This window comes from Excalfactoria chinensis, chromosome 16 (assembly GCF_039878825.1).
Source record: "Excalfactoria chinensis isolate bCotChi1 chromosome 16, bCotChi1.hap2, whole genome shotgun sequence".
NCBI lineage: Eukaryota > Metazoa > Chordata > Aves > Galliformes > Phasianidae > Excalfactoria > Excalfactoria chinensis.
In genome coordinates this window covers 6,837,785-6,860,671 of record NC_092840.1, presented here as the reverse complement: position 1 = coordinate 6,860,671, position 22,887 = coordinate 6,837,785, and the positions used below count along the sequence as shown (strand labels likewise).

General features: G+C 45.7%; 1 protein-coding gene across 14 annotated transcripts in view; it reads right to left on the bottom strand.

Annotated features, from left to right (window-relative positions):
* KDM2B (lysine demethylase 2B) overlaps window positions 1–22,887 on the bottom strand; it is a 94,913-nt gene that overhangs the window by 49,512 nt on the left and 22,514 nt on the right. For 8 of the 14 annotated variants that reach the window (XM_072351526.1, XM_072351520.1, XM_072351521.1 and 5 more), the window contains 3 exons: window positions 16,017–16,110; window positions 14,964–15,117; window positions 4,747–4,862 (listed from right to left, as the gene is read on the bottom strand). In XM_072351526.1, coding sequence (XP_072207627.1) covers window positions 4,747–4,862; window positions 14,964–15,117; window positions 16,017–16,110 — 364 coding nt within the window. Of the gene's footprint in view, window positions 1–4,746; window positions 4,863–14,963; window positions 15,118–16,016; window positions 16,111–16,525; window positions 16,738–16,811; window positions 16,917–19,087; window positions 19,191–19,804; window positions 19,923–22,887 lie in introns of those variants that run through there. The other 6 variants (XM_072351530.1, XM_072351533.1, XM_072351534.1 and 3 more) reach the window with 4 other exon arrangements.

Sequence of the window (22,887 nt, the reverse complement as noted above, 5' to 3'; positions counted from 1 at the left end):
GGCAACTTTTCCTGTGTTTCCCTGTACTGTTTTGTTACAAAAAACCTACTGGGAGAAAAAGGGGGAAAAAAAAGGAAAGAAAAAAAAAGAAGAAAAAGAAAAGGAAAAAATCAATAAGCACCCCTTTAAATGTGAGAACGTTTAACCCCAGGAAATAGAAGATTTCTTTCCTTCGGTTTAGTTATTTGTCACAAAGAAGAGACCCAGCCACTTATCACTATTACAGAACACAGGGGAAATTAGCCATGCTAAAATATACGCTAATAAAGGAACTCAAATTTTTCCAAGAGAGCACTGCAGGAAACGAAATTTGCAAAGAATTGACTTACAAAACCAGGAAGCCGCCTTCCACCCCTCAGCCTTCAAAAGGTTTTCAGCCACATGCCTGGGAATATTAAAGACATCATTGCTCAACATTTGTTGACAGATTCTGAGCTTCACCAAATTTAGTTGTTACCAATGTTAATTCAATGTGAAAGACAAGGCAGTAATGCATGCAGTGCTCCCATTATGTATATCAATCTTTAATATTCAATTTGAGTTCCTAATTGCTTCGCTATCAATGTTCCAACCCACAGCAAATCCCTCCATGCCTCTGTAATTCACTGTTTGCCCAACAAGGCTCTGCTTTCTCAAACTTTCAGAAGAGCTGCCAGATACAGCGAGAGATGCTATGTGAAGACCTACAGTGGCTTCTGCCATTACAGCAAGCCTAACTCTGCTTCAGAAATCTTTTAAAACGCGCCTAGTGGAGGAGTACATTATTTATGACATCTTTGGACGTTCATTAATTATCATGGCTATGAACTGCATTGCATACATGTCCACACTTCCACCACTACAGAGTTAGGATCAAATGAACCCTTGTTTCGGAGAAAAAAAACGTACAGAAGTTCTGTGCTCAATGTAAAGTGTAGCATCTGATACGGCCACTGCCTAAGGATCAGGTCCCCAGCCAGCATGGAGACCGGCTCCATCATCCAATGTGTGTTTCCAGCTCTAACTTCTATGATTAATAATTTACAATCCACTGAATATTTTCTCTAATTATTCCTCTACAGCGAGAGAAATCCTCTCTGGAGTATGATCCATTCCTTCAGTTCAAAGTGAAATAATTGTAGAGACTTGTATTGCCTTCCAAAACAAAACACTCCAAGCAAAGATTGGCATAGATTTTCCTTAAGAAATTATTTCCCTTCAACAATATCCGTAAGGATCATTACAAATCTATTTGTATTTCATCACTCCAGTCAGGATCTTGAAAAGCAGTACATGATTATTTATTAGCTAAGGTAATATCTAAAGTTAGCAGATAAATGAAGTTCCAGAAAACCAGACCAGTAGCAAACACCATCATCTGTGAGTGACCACCTTACGTGTATCTGACCCCCTCCACGTTCAAGTCTTTTATAGGCGTTAAGTTTAGATGAGTTGAGGCTCAGGTTGACACATTCTCTCTTCAGCAGCACAGAGCTGTAACACCCCTACGCCAAGCTGATACATCTCAGCACGGCAGCCTACTCTGCAGTACACAAGCTGGTCTAGCAGAGAGCTAAACAGCTTGGCCTATTTGACTAGCTGTTAATTGGCCTCTAGGAAAGCCAGGAAAGCCAGACTGCAAAATGAGAGTCTCTACAAACTGTAAGGCTGGAGAAGATTTGTTTACCTCAACTAAACATTAGGAGCTGTTTCCAACAATAGACATGTTTTTTATTACTCCTTAAAACTATTTTTAAATGGCTATAACCCTCTTAAGAAGTCTCCCAGGGATATGAGAAATTAAGCTAGAATAAGCATGACAAGTATATAAACCAGACAATTTTATCAGGCTGTAAATCAGCATTACCATTTCAACCATGTATTTATTCTTGTCTTAGACAATAACAACTACACCTAGCATAAAAATGACTCTGAATATCAGCAAAGATGATTAAGCATTATATAGCAAGTTTAAACACAGTGAAACCTCCATAAAATTGCTCAGTGCTAAATGAAGAGGGGAAACACACCTGTATTACCTTTGATTTGAGTGTGGCGAATTACTTCGTCAACCACATCATGTAATTTACTTCTGTGCAGCACACAATGGAAAGATCAATACTGATGAGAAAGTCATTTGCAGTACGTTCACACTGCCAGTTCTGTGTGAACTACTGACTGTACGGAGCCTGCTATCCTAGCCTGGGCAGGAATGAAATTATTTGAACAAATAAAATTATTTGCACAAAGAAATGACAAAATTTGATTGGCAAAGCAAATAAAGCAGGACACATTGGAATTCTGTTTTGAAAACACTTATCGTCTAAGATTCCTTCATGGTTTTTCTTGTTATTTTGGAGGGGGGAGGGGTATTTCCACGTAGCAGTACTGACGTTCCCATCTCTTACCAAACTTTAATTGCAAGGTTTATATTTTGTTACAGTCTTGAACTCTCAGTGCAATACTTCAGCTGTACACACAGCTTCGTTACAGTAAGGCTGCCTAAAAGCACAAGTCTGCAAACAGAGGTACAGGCCTGCCCAACTCATATTGCTAGCACAATACAGTACAAGAGCTGAAACAGTTACTGTGAAGTTGAGGAAGTTCTGGGCTGTTGGTTTTCCTTGGCCTTTTTTGATACTCTGAAGTATTTCTTGATAAAGAACTACATTGGATTTTAAAGGATTTTACATCAAACTAGTCAAGGTCTGATTTGGGATCTCCAAATGTTGCAGTATCCCTTCGCAAAAATCAGTGATAGGTCATTTTTAAAGAGGCAAATATCACACTGAGAACTTTCCCTCAGGATCAAGGTACCAGTGACTTTTCAAAGGCGTTTCAGCTATCTGGCAGGTTCTTAAAGGTTACAAAAATACTTAAACCATAACGGAGCAATCTGCCTCCTGCTATAAAAGCTTTGGAGATCAAAGCTGCATCCAGTTTCCACAGAAAGGCCTGACACGGAGCACTACTAACCAGCTCCAACTCTAGTACTAAACGTGTGGCTTTGAGTTGCTAAGTCCAATGGGAACAAGACGTCAGCTCTTCTACTACATCAGGAAAAAGAGCATTTGCTTGCCATCTTCCCCACAGACATGAATGGAAATAGTTTCTTCTCCCTTTGAGTTGCCAGTGCCAGTATCCTTCATGACAACAACGCACCTTCCCTTTGAGCACCTGCAGTACAAGTACCCTGTTGGTTCTTGTTTACAGTCACTGAGAACCTCCCTGTGCCTGGCACCTTTGTGTAGCCCCAGTCTGTCTCTGGCCTCCTGCTCTTTTTCTGAAGGGCTCCTACAGCTCAGCTCAGCGCCCTTCACTCTGCAAGACTCTGGTGAGTCCCTTCCAGCTTCTGCCATCAGAACATTTTCTTGTTCAAGTCCCTTTACTCTCAGATACTTCACATTCCTGCATTGGGAACACTTATTCAAAGCCAGGCTGAACTCTGCTCCAGCCTTTATCTCCACTCCTGTTTTCCACTACATTCCTTCTGTTCTAACTGCTCTGAATTTCAGCATTGCCTTTACCTGTCTTACACTAGGAATTCATTTTTCTACTTAAGATTCTTTCTTTTCATTAAAATCACTCAAGGAAACCAAATGTTTCCACCACCACTTTGTGAAGATTACCAGGCCTTGCCACCTCCTGAGAAATCAGGGAGCAGCCCCTTCCCAACACAACACTGGCAGAGAGTCTGACAACAGGAAACCCTTCCATGCACTGAGCTAGAGATGCACTCCCGAACAACATGTTTTTGTTTCAGATGAATGCACTCCCACACCAGGGAAGGTCATCTGGGGCAAAAAGCAAACTTGGAGCCAGAACTGTGCTCCTTGTACAGGTGAACAACACTGGACACTACTGACGTACCATCTTAAAACTTTTTGGTGAAGAAGCATTGCAGCTTCCTGCTGTTCTGCTGCCCACTCTCCATTCACCCAGCACATGTAGTTCATCAGCAGTGTGGCAATGCAATGCCTCCAAAATAGCCAGCTATGGAAAACCCCTATCTAAATTTGCATCACAACGCTGTGATTGCCTTGCACAGTTTATTTAACAGCCTAGTAAAGCAATGGAACTTCCTTCAGATTCTGATACTTTGTGAAATACAGCCAGATGTTGAAGTTTATCAGCAAACAGCATCACTCTCACTCCCAGCACAGAGGCTGCATGGTCACCTCCTGCAGGATGCCATACCCTTTCCAGGAGGTGGATGCTACACCCATATGAACATCACAACCTTCAAGTCTAATGTCCCAACCCAGACTCGGTCCCATGACATTTTGCACTACATTGAGTCACTGTAGAACAAAATCTTGCTAAGCACAGAAGATGCTGTTTCATAAGCAGTCTGTGCAGCGTTCTCAGTTCAGCTGCGGACAGCAGAACCATCTCAGTCCCATTAGCTCTCCATTCTTAGATGACTATTGGCAGTGTGCAAAAAGAAACAATCAGCAGGGGGTTACCAGAAGTACTGGCACAAAGCTCTGTGGGAGCAATAGGCTTCTGTGCAAAAGGGGATGTGTTTAAAAAGTTCAGCGGGCAAACAGATGATACAGAACGGACGTGTCTGTAGGAAGCAGGGGAAAAACAGATGAGTAAATGCCACTAAAAATAGCCAGCATCTGAAAGCCTCATTATTTCATGTTTACCTCTCAATCAATCTGACACGGAGATCCCACCAGCTCTAGTTTCTCAGAAAGGAATACGAGACAGATCACAGCAACAAAGAACTGTTCAGTTAAAAAGAGAATCGAGCGTCCTTACCCTTGTTCTGTCCTCAATTTCATAGATGCGAAGCTGCATGGGAACATTAAAGCTATGCAGGATATTTCCACCAAACACCAGAGAATCTACTGGAGTATAAACCGCATGTATCCACCCTAGAGAGGGAAAGCAAAGAACTGAGAATGCCTCGTGCTATGTAGTATTACAGAGCAATTTATAATCACATTTTAACAACCCCATAAACCCCATTCTGTGGGGGATGAGAGGTTAAAGCTGTGACACGTTAAATGCCATGCTTGTAGCCACACTAAGACTAATAATAGAAGAAGGCAGCATCTTATGATGCACATACAGTCTCACAACTCTCTGTATATTGAGTGCTATTAATCCACAGAACAGTTACAGTGTTTACTGAGAACACGCAAGCTTGTGACTCAACCACATCCATGACTAAGAAATCAATTCAGTCTGCTCCACACACTTGGCTCTTAGACAATCTTCTGGCACCTCCAGAAGGGTTGCAAATCATGTTAGTGGTGGTGGGCTAGGGCTAGAACTGGACTGAGTCACATTCAGTTTATTTCACTCCAGTACCAGAGCATACATCCTCAGATACCAACAATTTCAAGTTATTACCAGTCCTCCTTCAGAGGTGAAAGTTTCATATCCTATTATCAACTTCCTGAAGCAACTGAAAATCTTTCTCACTGTCAGTCTCAAGTTAAGAGACTTAACATTTCTAGTACTCAATCTGATGACATTGCCCTGGTCCTATCCTGGAAGGGACCAAATTCACTTTTCATAGGCTCCAAAGCAAGGGAAGAATTTTCTACTAGGACAAAAATCCAGGCACGGCAATTCAGGCAGCCATACACAAGCTCTTCTGCTTCTGCATTGTTTGCTTGGGATGTCAGGAGCTGAGGGTCTGTCTATGCAAGTCTGTAGCCTCTGATCTCTGCAGTGAAAAAAGAATTGATCCTGCTAATGATCTGGGAACCACAGAGACCAGATACTACATTTTCCCCCCTTTTTAATGAAAAGCATTACAATTTATAAACCAGCAGACAGCAAAGCAACACAGAGGGCAGTCAATTTTCTTCTAACTGTGCGGTACTTTCTATTAAAGCCATGGCAGCTTCCCTCCACTTCAAGACCAGTGAGGGAACAGGAAAATGCCATTCAGCCTACAGGGTTCTCCAGCCAGCAGCCACAAAAGCCATCCACTGCAACAATCCTTAGGCGTAAGGGGCAGCTACACCCCAGAAGTCCTTGAGCTACAGCAGAGAGCAGAAGCGGGGCTTTCATTTAAGGGCATAGCAGTAGGAGTCAGGAAGGAAAAGAAATGAACGTAGGAATTTTCTCCCTGGAAACATCACTTTGCACGCATTTTTCTGAATTTCAAAACCACAGAAAGGCTGAGGCTGGCCAGGATCTCTGGAGGTCATCTGCTCCACCCCCTGCCTGAGCCAGGCCACCTGCAGCTGCATGGGACCACATCCAGGCAGCTTTTGGATATCTCAAGGGACAGAGATACCACAGCCCCTCTCAGCCAGCTGTGCCAGCGCTCAGTCAATTTACAAGTCTGATCCACATGATAAATGTGATGCACAGAAAAACACAGGTGGCTTGTAGCTGTGGCACCTCAGGTATTACCACATCTGTCCTGCTCCAGTTAGCCTAATTATGAAGTCCCTTGCTACCATTCAGCATGTTTATTACTTGAAAATCAAGAATAACCAACTAGAGAGGATTTATTTTTTTTTCCCTTCCTTTAAGGGTAGTGCAGCAACCATAGGAAAAAAAATATCAGCTAAAGCAGTTCATCACCTCCCATGAAATACATCAGCCTGTGCTAAAAACAAACTACTGGCAAGATAAATGACATTTCTGATCCTAGTCTTTGGGAAGGAAAAAAAAAGATGGAAGGTCATTGAGCACTTCCACCAGGTAATCAAAGATTTTTAGGGTTTAGGGGAAAGAATGGAAACCCTGCACTGAAGCAAATCTGCTGCCGAGTCCCCAGAGCTGACTTACTGGATAGCTGGCAAAACTCCACTGGTGCAGTAATTCAGTTTGTCAGCTCCAGAGGTGAACAAACTGAAGCTCCAACAAGTGGAACGCTTCGTACACGGCAACACAACTGAGTGGTGGCAGAGGACAAGTCAGAAGCAGCCAGTTACCAGCACAACACTGAGCAGCCCTCACCATGCACTTACACAGCAGCTCCTCCAGCACAGAACAGACCGAGAGATGCAACAAGTTATTTCCCATGGAATCATCATCATCATTCTAAATTCAGCCTGTTACCAAAGATCTACAACTCAACTGAGAGTAACTGAGCTGAAACCTGGCTTTCCAGACATCTGTGAAAGGTAAGATACTCTTCATTTTACAAACAAACAAAACACCATCAAAACATGCTTCTGTTTTTCAAGTGCCTCTTTCCAATACAACCCACACAGTAGCCTCTTCCTACAAATTATATTTCCTCAGTGAAAATTCCGCACTGGAGTGCAACTGATTTCATTTTTTCTTTGCTCTTTGGGTTTCAGTCTCATCACAAGCTCCCCAACTCTGCCCTACCAAATGTCAGGGGTCTTTGTACTAATGGCCTCCGGGCTTCCCTGGTAACAGCCTCAACATCATCCAAGAGAAACACGAAATCAATGCTGTGCTCTAAAAAATGGTGCTCCAAACACGGCAATCCCTCAACAGAATGAGTAACTAACATAAATGGAGACTCAGTGTTGTTACTGGAAAGCTAGAGGAGATGCAAACTAAAGGGCTTCCCTAAAATATCTGAGACAACATCTGGTTCTGCAGATAATAATTAATTCCCTATTTATGTTTATAAACTAGACAGCTATTCATTAACAAACAATGAGCACTTCAATCGACAGATATAAATGCCTACCTTCAGAACTAAGGCCCTTCAAGATGCACATATTTCCAATAATAAGACAGAAAAAAACTGTTCTTTAATGACACACTTCTCAGCAACAAAGCACTGAAATCCACCAGGGTTAGGAAATAGATTAAAAATAAACCAGAGATCGAGCAACCTTGGAAGAAGTTCCCCACCTCCATCCAAAGCAGAGCAAGTAACTTCCATGTGGCTCAGAGACGAGCAAGAACAATGTGTGGGTGCCCCCCTTTCTACATGGGTCCCATGGACATCCCAGATCCCCAGCAGCTCACTTGCTGCCACAGGCAGGGCACAGCCCTGGCAGCGCTGTCACCTGCTGGGAGGATCTTGGCCACTCAGCTGCAGAGCGTTCTGCAGTCACACTGCATCCCAAAATAGTTACAGCTTGCCTGAGGAACACAGAATATTAAAACTGCAGAGACACAGACATGGAGAGGTGTGTTCCAGGGATGCAGGACACTGTGCAAGATTAGACTAAAAAAGATGGAGAACAGACAATGCAGAAAAACACAGGAAGACTGGCACAGAATCTACAAGGGGGGAAAAAAAACTGTTCTAATATTAACAAGAGTGTGTAGAGAAAAACTGAAGATACCAATATCTGAAAAACAGAAGTAGGAGGAAAGAGACAAGCAGAAAGCAGGACACACTTTCCACAAGCACAGTGTTTTGTGGAAATGAGCTCTGGGAACAGATAAACTTGAGGGGCATGCTCTTAATTCCTACAGATTAGATGCAAGAAGAGCTCACATTGGGAGGAAGATGAATGTCTGTTGTAACCATGGAAAACAAAAACACCCATGTTGGAAGCTTCCCAGCTGTAAGGGTTTGTAAAGAGGGAGACCTCCAGAAAAGGTGCAGATTTGCCTCATATCTATGAGGCAAAAACGAAGGCCACCGGGATCACTTTACCATCATCCACACCCATGCACCCTGCCAATGAACAGAGGCACCAACTCTCCCTCAGCCGTTGCTTTCTGCTGTTTACATAAACTCCGGTACTGCTGCACAGCATTGGGTGTTCCATGGGTTGGTGTGCAGCAGGAGATGAATAACACTTCTCACCTCAGTAACATTCTGAAAGACAGAAATATTCTCAAAAATTAAGAAAATAGGGTGGGGGGGAGGAGGGCTGCAACGCTATAAAATTAATTTTGTGGTATTTTATTCTTAATGCTGAAAAAAAAAAAAAAAAACAACAAACAACAAAAACACTGGAATGCCATCAGAAGGATAAAGGATAGAATAAAAATCCAGAAGTCAAGGGAAGAAAATGTCATTCCTTTCTGGTTGAAAGACAAACAAAAACACCTGCTGAACATTATCTAAAGCTACTACTAAATCATGCAGATGAGAGAGACATACAGAGGCTGCGTGGCCTCAGGGATCAGTCAATAAATAGAGAACTTCCTCAGAGGTGATCGGTTTCAGTCGGCCTGCCTCCAAGCAATGATGCTCCAGCAGTGCTTGGCAAGGCCACCCCTCCTGCCAGAGGCTGAGGAGCCGCAGAGGCAGCATGGCTCCCCACATGTTGGTGATGCTGGTGCAGCTCCATGACACTTATGGGCTCTGCCCACTTTGGTTTGTTTCTGAAGTTATCTTTTTTATTTCAGCTCTTGGTGATTAATGAGCATTTCTCCTTTCTCACAATAATCCCAGATTATGAAGCAAAACCGGCGCTGAGCAGGAATGTTATTTGTGAGACTCTGAAATACCCTCAGCTGATTTACAGTTACAAATTATTCCACTGCTCCTATGAAAGGCTTAAAAATGTAGATGTTATCATCTCCAGTAAATCAAGAAGGTAAAATTAACAGGAAAAAAAAAACACCTTTTCTGAACAGCTGAAAGATACAATCTCATTATCTTATGAATTTTATAAAACAAGTATCATTAAATATTGCAAACTTGTTAGAAGATTTCAGAGGATTGCAAATTCCTACTGCATCTTCAACAATGCAATTATCCAGCTGAGAATAATAAAAGAGATTATTAGCAAGTAAAGCTATGGGGCAAATTGACTGCCAGCTCCAAGGCAAACCTATGGTACATCTGCTTCCAGCAGTAACTGAACAGGTACTTTGCTTTGTAACATAGAAAGCATACGCATTTTCCTACAGTTCCACAGCAGCTTGGTCTGGAAAAGCTGAAGCAGTCATGTCTCAAAGATAAACATCAAAGTGACGAGAGATGACCTTCCAGTGGACACTGCCAGCAAGAGAGACGTAGTTCCTCTCAGTTCAAAAGAATGATTGTGTTATAATGGCGTCCTCAACCAAGTCTATCTAGGAAATGCCATGTTTACATTCTAAGAGTAAAAGCTTAATTTCTCCCCAGCAATGTAGGTAACTCAGCAATTCTCAATCTTACGTAATTTGATAAGAAGCAGGCAGAGCACTGCAGAGGAACAGAACTAACATTCAATGTTATGCTGTCACCTTCTATCTGAAAGTAGACACTCGAGGCAAAAACTCTCCTCTCTGATGCTCTCCACTGATCCCCATCGCTCAGACCCTACAGGTTCCAGGCATGGAGCTTCCATTAATATCAGTGGAAGCTCCTGAAATGGAACAAGCAAACAGCATGTGAAAACAGGCAGGCAGTTACACAGCCCCAGCACAACCCCCTGAGAAAAAAAATTACCAGTCAGATTTTAATAGATCGTCATCCTCCTTGATAGAAAGATTGCGTGCTACCTTCTGGCCCCATTACACAGTAACTCAACAAATACTGGCTGGCACAGCAGGGGCCACCTTGGGCCACGCACTTCTAACAGGCAGCACTGTGCTGATCACCACTGATCCCGTATCTGCAGTGCTCTGCATCCTTGCTGGTCTCAGCCTGCAGCCCAGCACAGAACATCCCTTTCTGTTCACTTTCCTTCCCAAAAAAGCATTCTTCCAAGAAAAGCCATTATTTCTGCATTTGACTAAAAACCAGAAGTTTGGAGCACTCTCAAGTTACCATAACAATCATCACAGAACAATGAGAATATTTTGCTCGACTGTGGCTCATTTTTCATCTCTCAAGAAATTAAGAGATTTTAATAGCATCTTTCCATGCGCAAGGCCCCACGGCGTTGTAAAGAACATTAAAAGTAAAGCAAAACAAACAGCTTTTCTCCTCCGTGGAGGACTGCCAAACTCCAAGGTGAAGCACAGCTTTTGTAAGAGAAGCACGCAGCCACAGCAGTATGAAGTTTAAGAGGAGGCAGCAAGGCACACCACGCCAGCTGCCAGCAGGTTACCTTCTCCAGATTCTGAACATGGGAAAGGCTAATAAATCAGTGCCGCTGAAGTCTTCTACAAAATCTAATGGCAGCACATCATTCAGTTCTTGGAAATATACAGTGACTTCCTGGACCACGGACTGGCATCTCACTTGGATTGCTACAGACAGATGTAAAGATGAGCCAATCTGCTCACAACAGCACAGATACTGGAGCATTTCGGAACATGTACACCATTTCTTTCTTAGAAAGAAACAAATGATCTTAGCATATCTGGTGTCGCTGCGATGTCTTGCTAGTAGAGGACAACACAGCTAATATCCCCAACAGACCCCTGAACACCTACCATCAAAATGACAGATAAAAACTCAAAAGAGCGCCTGGGTTGAAGAAGGATGAATTTTTTTCATCTTGGTTATGCTTAATTTTGAGCATGGGAGCTGAGTTTAGAAGTATACAAGAGGAATGAATGTGGTATTCTGAGAATCAAGATGAGAGAATTCCACACATAAAGCGTGACTTTAAAACCAAACAATTCAGAAAAAAAGAAAATCACAAGGAACGAAGCAAAAGTGATTTACAGGGCATGAAGACCAGAGAAGGTAAAGGGTAGGAAGTGGGGAGAGAACAGGGTCCACTGAAGTCACTTGGTGATGTAAAAGAGGAAAACTATCTACATTCAGAGCAAAAGGATGAGCACTAAAAGCATTCAAGAAAGGGCTAACACACCTGCCCTGACTTAGTGAGCAGTGCATTTCTAGCAGGCTGTAGAGAAGCAGCCAGAGAAGCAGAGAAGCCTCATAGTCATTAGAGACACCTGAATACTGTCTCCATAGTTTACACCTCATGTACCCCAAGTACTCTGCATATCCCCAGTGTAAACCATCACTGAACACACTCCCTGTACAGCTAACAGCACAAACAATGCTGGACAAGCTCTCCGCTTGTGACTGATGACACTGTTGCGTGTCCCTGCTGAGACAACAGCTGCACACTGAGATTATGCTCTTCCTCTTTGAGTCCATCAGTTTATACCTGAAAAGCGAAGCACTCTATAAATGCCCCTTCTGGTTGCCAGATGGATCAGATATGCAGCACCCACTGTGCACTACATCACAGCAAGCACACCTTCTCTAAATTTCACCCATGTTGAACACTGAACCATTTGAAAGACTAAGTATTTCTTGTGATAACATACACAGTGTTAACAGCCTAGAGCCACAGCATTCTTTACTAATGCCTTTATGAACAAGGCAATGTTATGTCCCATCCTAGGAAAACAAACCAGACTTCTACAGGAAAAAAAAAAGTGCTAACATGGATAGTAACTTTTGCTTCCTTCTCCTCTTGATCTCTCAGCTGCTCCCACATCTTGAACATTACTGGCTGCAACCCTCAACACGTCAGAAATCTGTGTATTTGTCAACTGACAAATAAATGTAGACATCAGTTTAGATTATACTAACAGAAAAGGCCAGGTTCTAGATAAATTACCACTTTACTGCAGACTTTACCAGAGTTGATCATCCTTGACTCATCAGTGGGAACTAGTAAAGTAGGAGGTGAGAGCTTGTAACACTGCATCACTTGTTTGGAAAAGTCCTACGGGGTCACAAAGTGTGCAGCTTGCGTTCTACACAAGGCAACAGACTCAGCATCCCTCAGAACCCCAGCTTAGCTTCCCCCAACCCACAGCTGGGAAGGCCTCCTAAAATACTGCAAGGTGCACTCTGACCCACAGTGACTCCCTATGCTGATAATACTTGGACAATTTTCTCCTTGATTCCACAGCTGTGATCATGCCCCTCAGTGCTTTCCAGGGTTAGAAGCATAGGTAGAAATTAACTGGTTTAAGCCTAATCCTGAAAAGACGAAGGCAGTGATGCAGAGGGAAATACCCTGAGGCCCTGGTGAGCACTATAATTATGCCTTCTGAAAGAATAACTCCCATTCTTGTGCAACTGCTTTGTAGTTTCAAGGATTTACTGGATCTACTGCTGATCCTAGATTCTCAAAGAAATCTTCCATCTCCCACAAGCCTATGATCTTACTCCCCCATGTGTCTTGTTACAGCCTTCTCTACCTACTTCCTTTACACTGTGATGATATAACATCACTGCTAGGACCACCCCCAAAAATGACTTGAAAATGAGAGCACAGCAGGATACTTTATGCAAAAGGGCCCTTTGCTGTGATGCTCTTCATTCACAGTCCAGCTGAGCACTAACTTTATCATTCCACACTTTCTGAGCATGTCATTGCATCCGAGTTGAGGCTGGTTAAAAGTCTGTCAGGCTCAACTGAAAACACAGAACAGACTGGTCTTACAGGCACCCATTATCAGAGCCCAAGCACTAAGAGCTACAAAGCATATACAAAACACATTCTAACATCAACCAGTGTGATACTCGCACAAACCAGAGCGAAGGGGTCACAAGAACTGACCTCTCTGACAAGGCTATGCTCAATTTGACCTGGAACAACTTCAACTGGGCATTTCATACTTTTTTAAATAAGGTGAGAACGTCCTTTCACATAAGATACGTGTGAAGGTTTCTGACAATTCAGTAGAACAAAAACCTCTGAGGTCCATCAGGTGCTTAAGGAGAAGTTATTCCTATGTCTTTCAAACATGCCATGGGGCCTATAACAGCTGAGGTATGGGCATTTCTGTACTAGGGGTGTTCCTAAGAAAACAGAAACTACAGTCAAAAAACATGTGTGGGAACACTTCAGCCACCACGCTACAGTTGTGTCCTGTATAATCTCCCACAACATGTTGTATTCCAGCTGCTGAGTATGACTAAACTAACACACAGAAAGTCTTATTCGTAGGAGGCTGCTCACAAGGGAACAAAGATAAATATGAAGATGCAGTAACGGATCTAAGCAAACAGCACAGGCACACTCAAACACCCAGATCAAACAGTAACAGCACATCCTGACCTGTTTCAAGGGAAGACCTAATTCCTTTAATGGATTAACTCCTCCACCCTCCAGGTCCTTTTACCTGACACCTCCAAGCTGATTCTGACCAAATACTTACCAAACATGCCAATTTGCAGGCTTCAGTTGATACTAATAATGCTCCCTAGTCAGCAAGAACATTATCCATGTCTTTTCATGACCATTCTATCCATCTCCAAGATTAAACAAAAAAACCTGTAACAATCTTATCTCTGCAGAGTAATTCTAGAAGCTGAAGAACTACCAAGCAGTCTTTCTGCCATGTAAAAATGCTATCAATATTTATTTCCCTGGTAAGCTCTACTAGACAGAGGCAATGTATTATATCATTATAAAGAAGCTTGCAGACCCATAATAGTCAAAGAGAGCAAAGCTTGATATCATTTGAAATGAAGAGCATTACAGATTGCACAATCCTTAATCCATTTTAGGCAGCAGATGAAAGGCCTGAAGACACCAGCCTTCAAACAGCAACTGTTTGGTTGCTTTGTAGGAAGAGCCTGAGTCGTGCAATGTAGCCACTGAGGCAGGCAGCAGTGTGGAATCATGGCACACCTGGGCTACTGGCCGACATCCCTACCCAGCACAACCGGCACCAGCACAAGTCCTAAACAATTATAATCGTAAAATAACATTGTTTCCCCACAAAGCAACTTTGATGGAGTATAACACCTGCTCTTCCATATAGCGGAATCTCCACTGGGCTCTATCAGGGATCAATCCACCTCTGACCACAGACAGCAGCAAAGTCACAGGTAACTGAAATGCAGGTAAACTTGCCAGAGGAGATCACAGGTCACTGGATATATTTAACAGCAGTTTTACCTCAGAATAAGAACAACAGAAAAGTGCTTTTCCAAGAAAACCAGCAGCAGTAACAAAAGTCAACAGCGCCTCTGAGAAGTGGTGGACTGACAGCCCCAAAGAGCCAGGGCCTCTCTCAAGTGATCACTGCACAAACATCCTCAGTTTGAATGAGACAATCCCTGGGAAATCAAACGCATTCAGCCCCCCGTCTTTCCTTGTCACAGCAAATAAAGAGCTCAGCACAGGCCTTAGATGTGAAGAACTGCTTTACAGAGAGCTGTTAGCCAAGCTCAACAATTCCAGTGATTCCAAAATAGCAAGTGATACCTGAAGGAATGAAGAACGTATAGCCTTGTTTCAGTTCAATTCTTTGGCATCGCTCCACCCTGTCTCCCAGAAAGATATCACTTTGCTTTCCTGAGAGAACCCATTCTTCATAAAGTTCTAGATTCTGCAGAGTAGGTGGAATCAGCCAGAAGATCTAAAAATAAAGCACAGATGTAACTATTAACCACAGTCAACAAAAATACACAGCTGAGAAATTCCGAGAAGTTTATCACGCATTAGAGAAATGAACGCAGAGCACCAAGCCTGCTCTCTGCATGAAACACATCTTCCAGGTACTGTACGTCGAGGTCCAGAGCAGACAGCAGCAGCAATTATGTGCTGGAAGTGGCAAGATAACTGTCAGTTGTCACCTCTCTTCCATTAAACATCTCATTCAGAAGATGCCTGCACAATTCATTTCCAGTTCAAAACAGTGTGTTGGTACAGTACAACTTCTCTGTACGCTGAGATTAACAGTATCTGCACAACAGAGACGATCAATCTGCTCCATTTATATCATATGTATGTATGCAGACCTTCCGCTGCCTACACCACAATTAGGAAAAGCAACCTCAACCAGTGAAGCTATACAGCACGTACGGCTGTGTTCATTTTAACATTCCTCTATTCTGCAATGTTTCAGCTCAGCTATAACGTGCACACAGAAGGAACACGGAACCTCTACAGTGAAGCTCCAGTGACAGAAGGTGACTTACGAGGGCACTCTGACCCAACAAGGGTACACAGAGCCACGTACTCTGCGTGCCACTTCTAACCACGCATCAATAACACGCACAAAGCCACCACCACCACCACCACACGTGTTACACATTTCAAACAAATCACTTGCTTCTTTCATAAAGGTGAACAGTGTCCTTCCAGTTCTGCAAACTGCATCTACTTCAAAGGTGACTGAAACAGACTGACAACCAACTAGCAAAGAAGACCAAAAAGAGAGAAAAAAAAAGTGAAAGAAAAACAAAAGCAAGCAACCTCTTCCCGCCATAAGAGGCAGAGAGGAATAAAAACAAACATCAAGCAAGGTTCACTTACCTTCCCCCCACGGAAAACGTGATACCACACTGAAGTGCCTCCAAAATCAATATGGAAATCAGTGAAGCATCCTTTCACACTCATCAAACAGTACCTGAAAACAGAGTGCAGGACAAAACAGAATCAGTCTGAAACTGTATTTTCCATGTCTTAATTTACAGAGCATTGCATGTTCAATATCATTTCCATCCCAACGTATTTTTGCACTTAGAGCACAGGGGTATTTGTCTCACAAAGTAATGATAATTAGATGGTAACTGAAAAATGTGCATCTCCGAGTTTGAGTTTGCTGCCTGGACAACTAGGAGCAAGATCCCAGAGTCGGGGAATGGAGGAAGGATGGGAGTCATCCTTGTGCCAGAAGCAGCACTGCACCACCCGTCACTGGGTGCTGCGCTCCACGCTCTCCTTCATCGCTCGGACATAACCTTCACCGGGAGTTGTACGCAAATAGCCTCCAAGTTTTGAAAAATCGCATTTGCCCATAAATGCTCCCAAGCGCTCATCACCTGCGTGCCACCGCTGCCATTCCGCCGAGGAGCGGGGGGCAGAGACCTCGCCTGGCGAGCTAGCTCCTTTTTGTTCCCGTTGCTCGGCATCCCAGCAGCGGCAGGCAGCCAGGCCGCAGCCGGCAGCATGGCCAGGCACCCAACCCGTCAGCTCACGCCGCCTCGGCGCGGCTCTCCCGGCGGCGCCCCCCGCCCGCAGCCCCGGCCCCGCGGCCCCGGCGCTGAGCGATGGCCGAGCTGCAGCGCCCTGCGGCCGCAGGAAACGCACAGCGCTTAACCCACTAACCTCTTTTCCTTGTTCCGGTCTCCGTTTCATGGCCTGATTGGGTTTATTTTTTTTTTTTTTTTTTTTGGTTTGGGGGATTTTTTAGGGTTGGGGGATTTTTTTTTTTTCTTGCTGTTGTTTTGTTTTGGCTTTTTTTTTTTTTTTTTTTGGTTACGGAAACAGTACGAGAAGGGGGAGGCGGAGGGAAAAATCAAAATAATTTTAAAAATAATAATAATAAAAAAAAAAGGTATCACAGCACTGTGCCTTTTTCTCGGCACATCCAGGTGGCGAGAGGCTCAGCAGTATGCAGGCGGCGTGCAACGTCCCGCGCGCCGATAGGCTGCGGCCGCCCGACCAATCAGCGCGGCCCTCGGCCCCAGGAGCCGCTGCCTAGCAACCGCCGCGAGCCCGGGCTGACAGGCCGGCACGCAGCGCTGTCAGGAAGGCGGGCCGGGGTCGGAGGGTCCCGCGCCGCCATGACGGCTGTTTGCGGGCTGTCCTCACGGCGCCCCCAGGAGCGGGAGCGGAGAAATACCCCGGGGGCAGCCGGGGTGCTGCAGGAATCCCAGCTAGCCCAGGGCTGCCTAGACTCAACATGCTCCATTTCAAAATACGAGTCCTTCCCTCCCAAGGCTTTTTTTTTTTTTTTTTTTTTTAATTTTTTTCCCCTTAAATTTCTCCTTTCACGTTGCAGCCCACCGAGATGTTGTTGATTACAAGAAGTCAGAGAGAAATTAAAACCAACAAAAGCCCAGGAAGGAAGTCACCTTTCTTTGAGCCAAACTGCAGAAAGTCCCCGATTGAATCATGGCTAATAATACAACGCTCTGTCTGCGGGCAGCACTGAGGAGCTGTGCATTGTGCTCCAGCAGGCATCCCAACCCTCTGGAATCGATTCCTTTTGTTTGTGGGAGGCCATAGACACACGCCATGATCAGTTCTGTAGGGCCGGGTACCTGTGCACAGCCCGCTCAGGTACCGCGGGGCGAGAGGGAGAACTGGTCATGGTACGGCTGTGCCCATCTGCCACCTAACGCTGACCTGAACTGCTCGTCTGTTTGCACTCAGATAGGAAACTCCATTTGTGCCCTGTCAGACACAGGTGCTGAGAGCACACCCATGCAGACAGCAGTGGAGCACTGCCGACGCACATTTTTGTCCACTTCCCTCTGATTTCTTGCAGCTCTCTACACACAACCTTCATTCCAACCCAGGTGGGTGCCACGAGCCACGCAAACGGTGCTTCACAAAAACCCACAACGCATTTTGATCTACAAAAACACCTTTCTTCCTTCCCATCCACAAAGGAGACACTACGCAGCCGAGTTCCCCTTTGGTTTCTGCTGCTCTCCCACCCCACCGGGCCGCTTTTGTCCGGCCCCACAGCGCGGAGGGGCCGCATCCCGCAGCACGCCTGGCACAATGCCTTTGCATTGACCTCTGCGCTTCCTTCCCAAGGCGCCGCAGTCACATGGCCCCGCGCAGCCCCACACTCTGCCGCTCCTGCAGCTGCTGCTGTGGGGAAGGAGCAACTTCTCAGGCTTTTTGTACCACGCACACCCGCAATCAGCAGCATCATTCAATAAGAGCAGCCGCACGGTAAGCGCTGATAGAGATGCAGGGCCGCAGCAGGTAACGGGGTTATGGGTGCACAAGCTCAAGCGGTGTGCAAGGACATAACGCTGGAGGCACGCTCTGAGAGCACAGGTGATGCAAAGGATGCCCCATTTCAGTTGTTCTCCACCACATCCAACCCCTGCATAGAACCAGCGTGGGCTTTACACCGTCAGGCAGCTGCTTGTAATCTCCCATTAGAGCTTCCCTTCCCCACCGGAGTTTGTTTCATGCTCCAACAGCCAGGAATTGTTCAGGTTAATGCACTGTTATTTTGGAGGAAGGATATGAGGTACAGGGGAAATAGGAACTTTCCCCCCTCAAAAATCTGGGGAAATCCGTTAGTGAAAGGATGCGGAGAAACATGGAGTAAGCTGGGAACTCACAGGGAAGATCATCCCCCAAAAAGAGCACGGGGATGATCCAAAGGAAGGCAAACCACCGAGCAGACGGAGGCAGAAACAACGCAGAGCCGCTGCTCCGCACGCACCACGCTCACGGGCAGACCCACAATGCACTCGCCACGCACCGCTCCGAACCCACAAGCAAACAGCGAAACAAAGACAGCAGCGGACACGGCAGGATGCAGACGCGCACGGGCACAGGCACGCGCGCAGGCAGGGAAATGCACATGCACACGGACTCGGGGGAGACGCGTGAGCACACGCAGGCGGCATTACCCTGAGCTCAGCTCCTTTTCTCTCGCATTAGGTATCGTGCACCATACGGCTCTATTCCCTCTGGCATTGCGAGGGCTCCCCTGCCACTGAGCTCAGCCCATAAACCACTCCCAAACCCCAGCAGAGGCTTCTGTTTTTTGTTCGGGCCAATGAGAAAAGTATAGCTCACTCTTCCTTCCTCCCAGGAGCAGCGCCGGCTGGTTGAAATCCCTAAGCCTGAAACCGAATACCACAAACCCATGAGCCGCCTGCGAGTGCCAAAGCGGGGAGAAGGCGCAGGCCCCGCGGCGGGCAGGCCGGGAGCGGCTCCGCGCTGCCCCTCACCTCCGCCCCGCACAACGGCAACGGCCCGAGCCACGCTCCCGCACGGGGGCCCCGTAATCGAAAGCCACAAATTACGCCGCGAGACAAAAGGAACCATTGTCACCCGGGAGACACTGGGCCAGCGCTCGCGGCCCCTTCTGCCGCCCCACCCCCGCCCGGGCCCCACCGGCCGCCCCCGGCCCCTACGGCACCGACACCGCCCGCAGCCCCTGCGGGAGGCCCGAGGGCCCCGGGGCCCTCACAGAGGAGGGGGAGACCCGTCTTCCCCTCCTTGAAGGACCCTGGCCTCCCTATATAGATTGGGACCCTAGCAGAAAGGGGTCCCCGGCTTCCCCCATGTTTCCCCTCGTGGAGTGGGGTCCCCCAGCCTGCAAGCAGGGCGCGAGCACCCACCTGCAGCCTCGGGGCCAGCTCCGCCTTCCTGGGGCACAGTGAAGCCCACAGCCCCGGATCCCCCGCCAGGAGCAGGGCCTGAGGTGAGGAGCTCTTCAGGCAGAGCATCGCCTCTCCAGACCACAGAGGAACTGATCATTAAAGGTGGAGCGTGCAGCAGGCACTTCAAAAGCACATAAAGGACCTGGTGCCTGCCCTGGGGGGGTTACAAGCTGAGTCAGGCAGACAAAAACAACACACCAGATAAGGGACAGGTTCAGTTTGCACTAGAGATTTTGCAAAGCAACCAGAAATTCACATCGCACAGGTAGCAAAGAGAGCAGCTAATGCCGACCGGTCCCAACTCACTCCACTCCCATCCAAGGTGCCACTGAAGCACCAAGGCCCCGGGATGCTCCTGATCCTGGCCTGCCACCCACTGCATGCGGGGACCTCACAAGGAAGGAGTTATTTACATTCCATCGGATTTTGGCACTGACAGCTCACAGAGGAGCAGCAGAGCTGCACCCGGCTACCATTTCAGGTTGGCTGCAAACCCCACCACTATAGTGCGCATTTGAACCTTTAAGAACTGAGAGGCCTCTCTCTTAATTGGAAGCTTAAATTTGTGAGAAGGCAGTGATGGCCATGGAGAAATGAACCAACCTGCCCATCTGCACAAACCTGGCCTGTCTGCCCTGTGAGCACATGAAGCTGGAACGGTGTTCTGGCATCTGCAGATGCAACTCATCTCTCCATCTTTGTGACATGCTGCTCAGCTACACCACAAGGAGTTTCAAAGACCAGCATTTATTTCAGCTGTACATGCAACTGTGCAAGTCCTCCAAGCTGTACGCAAGGGAGAACTGCATCAAATTGAAGACGTGAAGTTTTGTAGCTTAAAAAGTTTGAGAACCTGTGCTTACTGGTCTCATTTTCTTGTACTTAATTAAATCTGTGGGGCAGTTTTGTATCCAAAACAATTCACAGATGACAGACACCATGCACAGAAGTATCACACATGCATTAAACAGCACCAGGTTGCTTTGTGGGACCTGCGAGCTTCCTCAATTCAAAGGGCAATTTCTGTCCCCAGAGGCACACCCTCAGCTTCTAATTAGACCACAGCTCCACAGAACATTTTAGCATCTGCTTAAATCCATCTCTGCTTAGCAAAGGAATGAATGAAGAGAAAGGAATGGATGGCTGAGTAACTGCCTAGCAGAGGGAAAAACAGGGCTAACAGTGTATTGTATCAGAGCAGCGCCCTTTTGTGAACAAGTCAACGTTTTGTGTAAAATCACACAATCACGGGGCTTGATCAAGTCCAATCCCCCTATATCGTCCCTTATTGAGGGACAACAGCAATATTAGAGATCTATTATAGTAGTGTATAGGTATTCTAAGTAACAAGAATAATTCTGAAGGCCAAAAGGCTGCTGCAGCGATTGAGGCTTGGCACGGTTGCTATTTTGCTGCCACTGCTCTGTAAACAGGCTGCACGATCTCAGCAGCAGTGAGCTGCTGTTTGCTCTCCCAACACCACATAGACCTGCACCTCGCATGAGCTGCAAAAGGGCTTTGCCTGCAATCCCCCTGCCATGATCTTGTCATACTCTTGGATGGCCTCTCTGTTGGCACAAACATCCATGCAACCACGTGGTGGCTGGAATGGCCCGAAAAGTGTCCAATTTTTCTTTATTTTTTAGTCGGTTTTCAACCAGACTAATTTCTAATCCAGTTTAGTTTGCAGCTGCATAACAGCATGTTCTGGCAGTAAAGATGTGACAGTGTGGACATGGGACAGTTTTTTCAGGGGTAATGCCAACTTACATCAGTTTGAACTTTGTCACCTCACCATCACAGCAGGCCAGCACCCAACTTCTCATGTTTTCTTGCTGCTTAAGATGCACCACTTGGAAAGTCGTACTTATTTTTGATATAAACTGTTCCTCGCTTAATTCAGTCCTCTAAGGCTCTTACTAGGAAAGCAGTCATTTACTTACAGGCAGATGAATAACCTCATTACCCTGTTTTTGTTGTGTTTTTTTTCTTAAAGTTAATGGTGCAAATCCAAGTGAAAGCCACAGCAGCCCCCAGCACGTGTAGCACTCCTAGTAACCGAAGCAGCACAGCAGATGGAGCGTTCTCTAACTTCACTCCCAGCACGGAACTCGATGTGCAGGAGCCAAGACAGACATTTGTGTCTGGTAATGCCATCTGTGTCTGCAAAACTGCAACGCGCTCGCTGGAGTGCTTTTTGTTTGTAGGGAACACGTTAATGGTGGGTATTGCATACTGCAAAGTCAGTATTATGAGAACGCTAAAAAGCAACATGAAATGAAACAATCCAATTCCTAAGCAACAACAGTCAGAGTTAAAGAACATGAATACTGGAGATTTGCAGAAACAAACGGGACACATGAAACAAGTGACAGCACTGACATTTAGCTCCATGATCAACACAATCTCTTTAATGAGGGCTCATGCCCTCTGGGCGCTCACAGCAATAGCTGGGACTGGTATCTATACAGGAAAGGGGCAATCTGAATTCCCAGAGATGAAGAAAGCTAACCTCTTGAGGATTTCATATTTAAACTGGACAAGTCTATGGAACGAAAATCTCCTGAGAGTCACTAAGCACACAGAAACCACTTCCAGTTCAGGAAGTCCCTGCATGAACTGCTTACAGTGTAAGTTCAGAAGTCTATTAAGGGACTGCATCATTATATGCTCATGCTGTTTTCCTGTTCCTCCCAGAGTAGCCATGACAGCAGGGAACAGCAGAGCACCGTGAGCACCATGGAGCTTTGTCCTGATCCAAGACAACTTCCCTGGTGCTCCTTGACTATCATTATTTGCTTTTAAATTTATCTTTGTTGCTTCTACAGATCAACAAGAATTTTGTGCTACCACTGCTGTAAATCACCTTTCTCCACCCCTTCTGCTAGATGATGCTCACTAGATCATCCTCTTACACTCCAGCTGCATCATACTTGCCTTTAACCCTTATGGCACAGGGACTCTTTTCCCCACAGCAAACTCCATTTTCACATTTCAAGCACCTATCTTCCTCTGTTTAGCTTCCTTTTACCTATCATATC